The following is a 13,559-nucleotide window of genomic DNA, read 5'->3' on the forward strand; positions in this document are numbered from 1 at the left end:
GAAGAGTTGTAAGTTTACTTTTATTTATATTTTATAATAATATAAATTTTTAATAAATCTAAGATATTTTTAGTTTATAAAATTACTGTTTTTTAATAAATATAATATTAAAGGATATATTACAAAGACTTCAAATATAAAAGTTGTGTTTAAAAGACTTTTTGATTAGAGATAGAAAAGGAAGCAACATCAAATTTGTAATTCATTTCCAATCCATTTAAATATTGTTTTTATATCAATTTTTTAATCTTTTTAATATCATTTATATATTATCAACTTTTTAAATGAAATTTTAATATTTTTTTTATTAATTAGATAAAATTAATTATAAATCAATAATTTATATACATAAACAAAAATATACCTTAATAAATAAAAAATTAATTTTCCTAACTCTGTTTATTTAATAAAAAAAAAATAGAGGATCTATATTAATATATTAATAATGAGAGGATCAAATTTAAAAAAGAAAATGAGTAAACACATTTTGAGTGTAAGTTGGAATAAAAAAACTCATTTTTGGATGAGTTTGAGTGTGAATTGAAGAAGGTTTAAGTCACTTTATTTTGCTCCAAATTATTATTAATCTTACAAAACAAAAAAAAACGAACCATTGAAAAACTGACTGAAAAAAATATAAATCGACCGAAGTGGTTCTGGCAGGTTGCGGTTGGCAATTTTTTTAATAAGAAAACGACGGTTTAATCGACCGACTATATATATACGTTTTTGATATAGTTGTAAATTTCTTCTAACCGTGGTAAATGATAAACCTAACATTTTCTTCTTTTAAAACTTCGAATCTTGACCGACATATTTATTATTTTTTATATTTGATATTTTTTCTTTCTTAAACTCATTTTGATTTAACTAATATTTTAATATATTTTCTTTTAAATTAAATAATTACTTTATTACTTAATTTATTAAATTTTATTATAAAACTCAACTAATTTTTAATTCATTAGTTTATTATATATATTTATTATTTTTATAAAACTCAACTATTTTTATTTTATTTTTTAGTTTATTATATTATATATATTGATTGTTTTTCAAACGATTAAACTGATCAATCGACCGAACCCATTTTATAACCGATCAAACTGAATCGACCTTTAACCGCCAACCGACGGATGGAGATTTTGAAAAAACGATACTAACGGTCAAAATAAATTTTTTTTATAAACAAATTGACTGAACCGAATCGCTTACGCCCCTAGTTGTTGATGATTACAATTGATATATATATGTAGACAATCTTACATAAAATGGTTTTCATAATAACAACTTTAAGTGTTAATAAGAATTTTATTAGTTATATTTAAGTAGGACAATGGATTGTTAGAACACTATTTTTTGTAAGTTTTCTTTAACTTTGATTTATTTGCTTTCCCAGTCACTATAAATGTATAGTGGAGTTCTTATTATGTGTAATTTTCAAATAATTTTATGTATAGTAAACTAAAAAAAAAAAATCAAAATTTAGAAAAAAAAATAATTTAAATGCTATTTAATATTGAAACTTGAATAACCACCTTAACTATTTTAATTTAAAGATCTATTGTGGGTTGTAGTTAACTTAGAATATTTTGTTTTTATTTGTTTTGTTGCACTGTATATGTACTAATTTGAATGTAAAATGTGAAATAAAAATAATAATTAAAATATTAAGATCAATTATTCATAAGCATTAAATGAATCTTGAATAATAAAATATTCAAAATTCCAGAAAAACTAGGCTAATGTATTAAACCAATTGAAATATATTAAACAAGTTGTTTTTTGAATTATTATTATTTTCTTTTCTCTAAAAAAACTCACTACAAAGGTAAAAAAATATTTTTGATTTTTGATTTTTTTAGAATCGAATCTTTTATTTTTCCACAACTTTAGTTTGGATTGGTTTTGTCCTTCGTTCAGTCATTTATCTTGTTTAGTCGGATTAATTTGTTGTCCCAAATTTTTATAATTCGAATAATACTGCTAACTTTTTTGAATCGTTTGTGTTTATATTATTCAATTGTTTTAGTGATATTTTATCTAGTTTGTATCCCTCTCTTTCTTAGAAACAAAATAGATGAGTTGTCATTAAACGTAAATGGTCAGTTATCACTTAGTATATCATTTTTCGACATTTTTTTCTAATCCACGGGAAAACACAATTTTCACTGTCACTCAAAATATTTTGTAGAGATTTTTTCGACACCGTTTAATTGGTTTGTTCGGTTTGCTCTACTTCCTCAATCATCGTTATGAAACTCAAACGAGTTTGCATTTGGAGTCACACTAAAAAACCATTCAAGTATTTGGAACTTTCCCATTTAATTTTTTTTTTAATTTTCTATTTGAATTAAGTAACTATTTATCAAATAAATATATATATATATATGAAAAAAAAAATTCAATGAATTTTTTTCATAAATTTAGCCGTCACTTAAAAATATATGGTGGGTATGGATGATCTTGTAATTGTATCATATTTATCTAAAGGAAAAAAAAAAATTAAAGCTGTTAACATTTTTTTTCCATATAATCATTAAACATAAGTTTTTTTTTATTTGTTTACCCAAAACCTGAATACTTAACTAATTTTTTTTTTATCTCCTACCATTATGGGGGAAATTTGAAGGAATACCCTAATAAAGAGATCATTTGACGCAAAAAGATGTTCTGATAATGTTTTTTAAAAAATGACCTTTTTGACATGTACAAAGTCCAAAATACAATTCTTGTCACGCGAATTCATTTTTGCAAACATTATTCGACCACATTTTTGCTTAAAGTGAATACATTATTATTATTATTATTATTGACAATACACTATAATTTCATATTATAATTACATGTTTAATGTTCAATGTTCAATTGTAGTTTACTCGCGTATTTTTGACAAGATTTGGATGACATTTATAAGTAGATTAGTCATTCTTCTAACAAAAGTGAAACAAAAATTCTCTAAACATTTAAAAAATAAAATAGAGATTCAAGATAATCTTTCTATTTGAGATCATTATAAATATAAAAAATAATGATTTATTTCTAAAACTAACATGAGAAAGAATCCAAATTAGAAGCCAAAATCACTTAACAAGGGCAATTATATTTATTTAAAGGATCTAACCTTGCCAGATTACATGTATGACACCTCTATTCAATGATAAATATAGAAATTAGAGTTAGAGTAAGCTATAAAAAAAAATTAAGATGGATAAAGAAAAACTATAGATGAAACGGGTGGATCAATGTGGGTCTCTTAAATTTTTTTTAATAATAATGTTACCTTCTTATATTATTATTATTTTTTTAGTTGACTTAAGTCCTCCTCAATAGTAAGGTAAATCAATTCACCTCAGCCTTTATAGTCACTTGTCAAACATGTTTCAAATACGTCCTTAGTGTGACTATTAATGACTGTATTGCACTTCAACTTAATTCAATTCTCTTATGGTCGAATCCGTTTCTCATCGAAATGATAGTTGATTCTTGTATTATTCGTATGACTCAAGTGATTGGTAAAAAAAAAATCAACGATTTAATCAAATTTGTCAACCAATTCACATTATTTTCTTTTTCTTAAATGTGCACTCTTTTTTTTCATCTCCAAACATTCTAACAGATGATGAAAATAATTAACATTGTCAATTCACAGTTTGTATTTAAATGGAAAGGAAGAAGATATATTACTATCACAATCATTGATATCCTGTTTAAATTGAAAGAAAGAAGATATTACAATCATAATCATTAATCCAATCCTACGATAAAATAAGTCAGAGTATCTATTAGCATTTTATACCTTACTTTTATATATTTTATTATTTAATCTCTTTGTTGGCTTATATATTTCTTTCATTGTTTTCTATTTTCACATTATTCATCAATAATAAAACCCTACTTTCTCTTTTCTTAACATGGTATCAAAGCCACCGTTCAATTAAAGGGCTTGATTTGTTGGGATCGAGGGTTTTGCAATGATTCTTATGCTTCTACACCGAAGGATTAATCTGTTACGGTATGTCTCTTATTTTGCTTCCGCACTGATTGATTGCAGCTCCTAAGATTTGTTTGTTGGCTTGTGAATTGGGGATTTTGTTTGTTTGGTTCCTTTGTCGCTTGTATCTCGTTTGCTTGTTCGTTATGGTTGTTTGTAAAGACGATTCTCTTCAGTCTATTAGTGTACAGTCGGATGGGAAAAATTATTCGTATTGGAGCTATGTGATGAAAATTTTTTTGAAGAGAAAATCGATGTGGGGTTATGTTACGGGTACGAAAATGCCACCTACCGATAAGGCTGCAGAGACTTATGCAACAATGCTCGATGTTTGGGAGGCCGATAACTCGTAGATCATCACGTGGATAAACAATTCCGTCACACATTCGATTGGGGTTCAGTTGGCAAAGTACGATACATCCAAGCACGTTTGGGACCATCTTGCTCGTCTTTATACACAGTCTAATTTTGTCCGACAATTTCAATTGGAAACAAACATTCATGCACTCAAGCAGAATGATTTGTGTATCTAAAATTTTTATTCTTCCATGTCTGATTTGTGGGATTAGTTGGCTCTTACCGAGTCTGAGGAGTTACAGGTATTGGCACCTTACATCACACATCGAGAGCAACAACGCTTAGTTCAATTTTTGGTTGCTCTTCGATCTGATTTTGAGACTTTGCGTGGATCAATCTTGCATCGGAACCCTTTGCCTTCAGTTGATTCGGTTGTCCATTAGTTGATAGCTGAGGATATATGAATCAAGACTCGACCTGACAAAGAGCATAACCCAACATCTACTAATTCGTTTTTGCAACTCCACATAATCGCTCTAGTAATCATCCGAATCGATTGAACTCACGAGTGGCTATGGATGAATGTGCTTTCTGTAAGAAGAATGGTCACTGGAAAGGACAATGTCCTTTGTTAATCAATAAAGGTAAACAACCGCACCAACAACAACAATCGCAACCACAAAAGCAATCACAAAGATGCCCTCCACAATCATCATCTCATTTGCCCCCATGGAAACCTACAAGTCAAGCATTCCAAGCTAGTAGTGTATTGACTCCACCTCCTATAGATCCATCGATGATTGAGCAGTTTCAAAGGTTTCTCGTTTCGCAACCTCATGCCATGTCAACATCTTCTCATGTCGGTTTATCTTCTTCCAATACCTCTGCTCCCTCAGGTATATATTCTTCTGTTTGGGTTCTAGACTCTGGGGCTCTCATCATATGTATCCTGAATTGTCTTCTTTTGAATCTTTGTCACCAAACTCGTCTATCTCGGTTGCAACAGCCGATGATACCCATATTCCATTAGTAGGAGTCGGTTCTATTAATACACACAATTTAACTCTTTCAGATGTCTATTATATTCCAAGTCTTACCATAAATCTTGTCTCGGTTAGTCAATTGTGTGACTTGGGATATTTCGTCTTCTTTTCTAATTCCACTTGTTATGTGCAGGATCCACTTTCTCAGAAGCTGATTGGGACAGGACATAGGAGAGGAGGATTATATGTGTTGGATGAACTTGAAGTACCAAAAATAGCTACTAGTGCTGCTTCTACTGTGGATTTGACATATTTTCATTTGAGTCGCTCTTCTTCTACCTTTTATTTATGGCATTCTCGTTTATGACATATTTCGGGATCCCGTTTAAAATTTTTGGCTTCTACTGGAGTTTTAGGTGATTTGAAAACTGATGATGTTTCTAATTGTAGTGGTTGTAACTTGCTAAGTTTTCGGCTTTGCCTTTTAAAATAAGTTTATCTTCATCTTTTTTGCTCTATTTGATCTAATTCATTCTGATGTGTGGGGGTCTTCTCCTTTACCTACAAAAGGGGGTTCCCACTATTATGTTTCGTTTATTGATGATTGTACTCGTTATACTTGGGTTTTCTTATTAAACGTCGTTCATAATTTTTAGGTATATTTCATACTTTTAGAGCTCTTGTCAAAACTTAGTATTCATCTGTCATTAAATGATTTCGTTGTGATTTGGGTGGGAAATACATCTCTAATGATTTCTCTAGGTTACTTGCTTCTGACGAAACTCTTCATCAAAGTTCTTATTCAGACACCCCTCAACAAAATGGCGTTGCAGAAAGAAAACATCGACATATTGTTGAAGCAGCTCGCTCTCTCTTATTGTTTGCCAATATTCCTAGTGTCTTTTGGGGTGAAACCATCCTCACTGTTGTACATCTTATTAATATGATTCCAACATCTCACAACTCAGGTTTGTCACCGTTTGAAAAACTTTAAGGATATGCTCTTGCTTATTCCTCATTACGTGTCTTTGGTTCTGCTTGTTTTGTATTACGTTCACACGTTGAGCGTAGAAAATTGACTTCACGATTTGTAATGTGTGTTTTCTTGGGGTACGGGATAAGACAGAAAAGTTATCGTTGTTTTGATCCCGTTAGTCAAAAATTATATGTCTCCCGTCATGTTTCGTTTCTTGAGCATATTCCATTTTTTTCCATTCCTATAAATTCTCATGATATGACTCACCTAGACTTTGTTAGTATTGATCTTTTTACAGTTGATGATGAGGTGACACCTCCTACTACAGATTTTAGTACTACAGAAGTAACACCTCCTACTACAGACTCTAGTAATACAGTTCCTGACACATATCTTCCTCCCTCCACGGTCTCTCAATCTCCTCCCGATTATGTGGATCTTCCATCTCGTCAATCAACCCGTATACGTAAGTCAACCAAACTTCCTGATTTTTCTTATTCATGTTACTCTACATCTTTTGCTTCCTTTTTAGCATCTATTCATTGTTTGTATGAGCCATCGTCCTATCGAGAGACTGTTATTGATCCTCTTTGGTAGTTTGCTATGGCTGAGGAACTTGCAACACTACATCAAACACATACTTGAGATTTGGTTTTTTTACCATCAAGAAAGCGACCTATTGGTTCTCGATGGGTATACAAAATCAAAACCAAGTCTGATGGGTCTATTGAGAGATATAAATCCCGAGTTGTTGCGAGGGGTTTTTCTAAAGAATATAACATGGATTACGAAGAAACTTTTGTCCCATTTGCAAAAATGACAACAGTTCGCACTCTTATTGTCGTCGCTTCCGTTCATGGGTGGAATTTAACTCAGATGGATGTCAAGAATGCTTTCCTCAATGGAGATCTTCAAAAAGGTTTTTATGGTTCCTCCACCTAGTGTCCCTCACAAACCTAGTGAAGTTTGTAAGCTCCGGAAAGCTCTTTATGGGCTTAAACAAACACCACGCGCTTGGTTTGAGAAATTCTGTACTGTGATCATTTCAATAGGATTTCATCGTAGTCATCATGATTCAGCATTGTTCATCAAGTGTACAGATCGAGGTCGTATCTTCTATTTTTATACGTTGATGACATGATTATTACAGGTGATGATATTGATGGGATTGGGCTCTTGAAATTCGAGTTGGCTCGTAGTTTTGCGATGAAAGATTTGGGAATGCTACGTTATTTTCTTGGGATTGAGGTTGTTTCATCTCCAAAGAGGTATATTTTATCTCAGTCAAAATATATAGGTGATATATTTGATCGTGCTTGTCTTACTGATAATAAGGTTGTGGATACTCCAATTGAAACCAATGCTCGGTATTCCCTAACTGATGGCTCACCTTTTCCAGATCCAGCCTTGTATCGTACTATTGTTGGCAACTTGGTTTAACTCACCATCACCCGTCTTGATATTGCTCATGTTGTACACATTGTTAGTCAGTTTGTTACTGCGCCTACTACAATTTAATTGGAGTGTTGTTCTTCGTATTCTCCGGTATCTTCGGGGAACTCAGTTTCAGAGCCTTCTCCTTTCTTCCTTTTCTTCCTTGGATCTTCGAGTGTTCTTTGATGCTGATTGGGCTGGCGATCCATCTGATCGCAAGTCCACCACAGGGTTTTGTATATTTTTTTGGTGATTCTTTGATTTAATGGAAGAGAAAGAAGCAAGATGTGATCTCTAGATCTTCCACGGAAGCTGAGTATCATGTTATGGCCTCTACGACCTGTGAGACTGTTTGGTTACGATCGATGGTTATTTGCCGACATGGGAGTCTTTCTTCATGAGCCTACTTCGTTGTTCTATAATAATAAGAGTGTCATCCAGATTGCTCGTAATTCGGTGTTCCATGAGAGGATGAAACACATTGAGATTGATTGTCATGTTGTTCGACATCACTTGCAATCGGTACCATCACATTGCCATTTGTTTCTTCCTCTGTGCAGATCGCCGACTTGTTCACCAAAGCTCTATCCTCTTCTCGTTTTCGTTTTTTGTTACCAAACTCTCAATGCTCATTGCTGTTGCATCATGAGTTTGACGGAAATATTAACATTTTAGACCTTTACTTTTATATATTTTATTATTTATCTCTTTGTTGGCTTATATATAAGACTTTCATTGTTTTCTATTTCCATATTATTCATCAATAATAAAACTCTAGTTTCTTTTTTCTCTATTCTCTAACAGTATCATATACCCAAAATACTTTCTGAGAAGAATATGTTTCACGATCTTGATTTCTTTATCTTAAAATTTACAGTTTGAATTAGTGAGGATTGTTCACGAAATTTTCTGCATTGACAATCTCATCGTGGCAAGCGTTTCAAATGAAAGTCTTAATTTTAAATTTTGATAGAACACTCTTTCTTCTTAAAAAAAAAATCAAAACATTTGACACCCAGAAAAAGTAAATAAATGAAGGAATCGTAGTTTCTAAAATAAAACTAAACATTGAATGTCCAAATCAGAATATATATATATTTGACATTCTAACTACTAGTAGACAATAATGGGTCTCTTGAGTGGCTGCCCCATAAATTGTTCATCATTGTCTCATTGAAATTTGAAAATGAACTTCCAACAAGACATAAAAATTAAATCAAGACATAACAATCTTAAAATGAAACTCTATATTAATAATAATTCAAGAACTCATTTTTATATTAGTTATATAAACAGAGTAAAAGTCCAAAATACCCCCAAAATATTTCTTATCTTTTCAAAACAAAGTTCATCCTTAAAATGATAAAAAAAAATATTTGATACCTATAGTTGGTAAGCTGATTCAATCCAAATGGAAGTGATAATACATATCAAATAGACAAGACTTGAAACATTAACCAATAATATTCCATTTATTTACAAATAGAGAAATGATAAATAAATTGACAAAAGGGGTTGAGATGATTTTCACCCTTCCCCTAATTAAATACAACCATAAACTAGAACATCATCATCATCTACATAAACACATTTTTTTCTTTCTTTTATACAGTTATGGATCCGATGGCCCAGCAACATCTTCATCATCAGAATCATATTCATCTTCGCTCATTTCTTCATCGCTCGATTTTTCTTCTGTAGCAGCTCCAGCATCTTCGGGCTTGGCGAATTTCTCGCAATACTCTGAATAATCACACCAACATTGAATTATTATGATTTTCATCTGGTTCAATTTTGTACTTGATTGTCCACATGATCACAATTATAAGACATCTGCACAAGGAAACTCCCTAGTCCTCTATTGACTTATAATCCTCATTTGAAGAAAATAGTAATGTAACCATGTCACATGAATCAAAGACATAAAAATGTGCATATCAAGTTAAATGTTTTAACTTTCAGGTGCTTTGTGAGCTAGTTTGATCTTTGGTTATTTAGAATTTTCAAAATAATCCTTTATTCCATCATCAATAGATTACCCCTACTTAATATTTTTATAAAATTTAAACGTCAAATAATAAAGGATAATTTAGTAATTTAACCAAAATAATTTATTTTTTCATCAAACATGATTTTGATTTCAGAATCCAGATTTTTTCCAAATAACCCCAGCTCAAACAAGCTCATTAATATCTTCGGGGTGCACGAATTCAGCTGGACAAGATGGTTGAATTCTTCAATATAATGAACACCATTAAGATTCAACAACTCTATTAACAAAAATGCATCTCAATGAAAAAGTATTCTTGCGGTGCCTAAAACTAACCAAAAATGTGTCAAATAAGGTCATATACATACAGACATTATAAATCACTCTTTCAAATGATAGAAATGACCAAAGTATCTTTAGAATCTAATATTCTAAGATGTTATAAAGAATAAAGTAATGGTATTTTAGTATTTAGTTTGATAATTTGAATATCAAGGTCTAAATACACATCTATGATCTAACACAATTTAACCAAATCGATTTGATAAATCCTCTTGACTTAACAAAGTTAACTTTTCCCTTTAAAACTTGAGTGATTTGGTATGATTTTTTACATACAAGATCTTCAATGAGACCTAATAGATTGTAATTGTTGTACCTTTAACTCGTAGATCATAGGCAGCTCGGTCACGCATCATAAGTGCAGCAGCCTCCCCATTCAATGGGTCTGAAGGATTAGGATACAAGAGAAGTTGAGGAAGGAACACTTCAAACACATTTACCAGATCTGGATAATATGAAATTCGTGTTAACACAAATAGTTGAATCTTATCTATTCACGAAGAACAATGTATTCAATACATTACCAAACATTGGGCTCCAAGTCTGGTTGATGACATCTAAACAAACTGAGCCTGACCTACAAATCCATAATACAAATCATATCAGTTCTTTGTGTTTGGTTAGGAAGAGCATCATTAAAGGAGAAAGAATGATAAAAGGAAAACAAAGAAAAAGAAACTTCTAACCCTTGTTTAGATATGCCCCTGTTTGGAAACACTTTTAATTATTGTTTCTGTATATGAAAACGTTTGGAAACTAAACATAGTCAAAATACAGAAAGAGATTAAAAAAGTGTTTCCAAATGGGGATATTTTCATAGTTTTCTTTTGAGACCAGGGTTTATTCCTGTAAGAGACTAGCACAACATCCCACCCATGAATCCTTCAAACAAGGTGTACTTTCAGTGGGAATCAAAATTTGGATATTTTCATAGTTAAAATTTTCTTTTCACTTCAATTCTTCTTCAAATTAGAGAAGTAAAAAAGTTTGAAGGAATGAAGTTTTTTAATATCTCCATTCTACTCTCATTCCCTTCCAACCACTCAAACCAAATAGAAGGTAAATAATGCTTTGAATAAGGTCAAATGTGAAGTAGTAAACAAACAAATCTTATTGGTAAAACTGAACACTTGAAATTCAACACACCCTCTATTTTCTTCTTGTGATATAACCAAAATGAGCTAATTCTTTACCATAAAATGAATCCCACAGAAGATAAAAATGTCAATAAATTTAAAACTTGATCACCTACATCTCATCAACATTTGGATGATAAATCTTATTGATGAAGCCTATAGAAGGAGATTTATATGGATAAGCATCAGGAAGTTCAACCCTAATCTTCCATACTCCACCATGATAAGGACCTGTTGAAGATTCAATATGTGATAAAAAAAAAAAACCCATTAATCACACACATATTCTACATGAATTGAATCTATGAAAACATACCAAAATCTCAATCTTTGTAGCTCAAAAAGAAACCTACCAAAAAAATAAAAAATCCAAAAAAAGTTAACATCTTAATCAGTTTAAGATTTAGAGGATTTACTGTCACTGGGTCCATTGAAGTATACGTAGAACTCTTGCAATCCATCATTTATCATTTCTACTTTGTAATCACTCATCATCCTATCAAAACAAACCAAGAAGAAAGTCAGACAATACTTGAACAATAAAGGGAAATTCTTAAACAAGATGATTTCAGAATCTTAATAATTTTACAGTTTCATCAAGTCCATTTCCCTGCGTTTGCTCGGAGAAGACATGATTCCTCTAGAATTGGATAGAGAGAGAAAGAGAAGAATTTGGGTTTTGATTGAACAAATGCTAAGAAAGCAAAGTTGGTTCAGACATCAATAAATCAAACTTTGGAGATAACACGCAAATAATTTTATGAGAAGATTTATATAGAAGCTCTTCAATTATTTATACTTTTATATCCACCCCTAAACTTTTATATCAAACTCTATATATCACTAACTTTATTCCTTTTTAATTCAATAAATAGTTTAAGTGGAACAATTTTATCTTTAAAATTAAATTCATAGTCTAATTTAATTTAAGCAAAGGTTGTCATAACTTTCTCTATAGAATAAATCCTAAATCATAAATAAATGAAAATTTGATATAAAAGTACCTTAATAAAGTAGCTCAAATGTTAATATTATTTATAAGTGATAAAAATTGTGAATTCGATTCCAAATTAAAATACTTAAAATTGAAAGTAACTTTAAAATTTGTTTTGGAGTACTAAAACATGAATTTAAAACAATTATTTTATATTCATGCTTAGATTATGTTTGATCTATTTTTTTTCTTTTAAAAATTGAATTATAATTGATGGACAAAAATGTAGATTATAAAATATATATATATTTTTAATAAAGAAGAATTAGGATTATAATTCACAATAACCATTCGTTTTCATTATTTAGATTAAATTAATTAATATTATTCTATAATTAATATTTATGAAGCGGTAAATTGGTTTTAACTTCCATTTTTATAAAATTAATATTTGTGAATTATTTTAAACTTTAAACTTAGGTGTTACAATATTACCAAAAAAATCCATTGACAATGTGCATAATAGAATATAGTTATTTCAAAGTTTTTGGAAACTTTGTTGGCCTAAGAGAAATTTAAGAGTGTATATAATATTAAATAGTACGAAGTAACTATGAGACACAGATTAAATATATAACTCGCAAACACACTCGTATAATTTATCACTTGACAGGTTTAAACCCATGATTTTTTTGTTACTGCTAAATTAGTAGAGTGAATGACTTAATTATATATAATAATCTCTTATTTTAGTTTTTCATGAGTCTTCTATATATTTTTGTTATTTTTTTATTACGCTACAAAATAAAATCTTAAATTTTCAATATATTATGTAATCCGTTAAAACATTTAGTGTTTCTTTGATTTTATTTTAAAATAAATTATATTTAAAATGTTCTTACTTTAACATTTATACTATTTTATATTATTTAGTTCATAATTGAAATAATTTGATTAAAAAGTAACAGACTATGAGACCATTTAATAAATTGAAATAATTTACATTGAGATGATGCAATAAATTGAAATGATTTAGGGCTTCCTCGGTAGGTAACTGGTTATTTAAAAAACAAAGAGGGTTTGGAATATTTTTTTTAGTAAAAATATTTAAAATGTATTAATATATATAAATAAAGAGTAATGATACATACAACACTTTTATACAATATTTTTTACCTACCTTATTTGGAAAGGAAGAGAAAATATATCTTAAAAAAATAAAAGAGAGAGAAAAATTTTTTCTCTTTTTTTTTTTCCAAATTAGGTAGATGCTATGCGAAGGTACTGTATAATTGTATAATAAGGGTGCAGTATATATCATTACTCATAAATTAAATAAATTAAATAATAATTTAAAATATATTATATTTTAATTAATAAATTAAACGATGTAATTGATGAAAAAAGTGTGAAATAATGTTTGATTTGTTTAGAATTATTTTAAAGAACCGATTCCCAAAATGACTTAGTTTT

The 13,559-nt window shown here is 29.8% G+C and overlaps 1 protein-coding gene across 1 annotated transcript; it reads right to left on the reverse strand.

Annotated features, from left to right (window-relative positions):
* Nucleotides 1-9,108: 9,108 nt before the first annotated feature.
* On the reverse strand, nucleotides 9,109-11,880 carry LOC124909521 (ubiquitin-conjugating enzyme E2 4-like). Its single transcript, XM_047453348.1, has 6 exons — nucleotides 11,742-11,880; nucleotides 11,569-11,648; nucleotides 11,269-11,383; nucleotides 10,541-10,593; nucleotides 10,333-10,461; nucleotides 9,109-9,427 (listed from the first exon to the last, which is right to left on the reverse strand). The coding sequence occupies exons 1-6, from the start codon at nucleotides 11,783-11,785 to the stop codon at nucleotides 9,297-9,299; spliced, it is 552 nt and encodes a 183-aa protein (XP_047309304.1). The 5' UTR covers nucleotides 11,786-11,880; the 3' UTR covers nucleotides 9,109-9,296.
* Between the last annotated feature and the right edge of the window lie 1,679 nt (nucleotides 11,881-13,559).

The sequence above is a fragment of the Impatiens glandulifera genome, chromosome 1 (assembly GCF_907164915.1).
Source record: "Impatiens glandulifera chromosome 1, dImpGla2.1, whole genome shotgun sequence".
NCBI classification, from domain to species: Eukaryota; Viridiplantae; Streptophyta; class Magnoliopsida; order Ericales; family Balsaminaceae; genus Impatiens; species Impatiens glandulifera.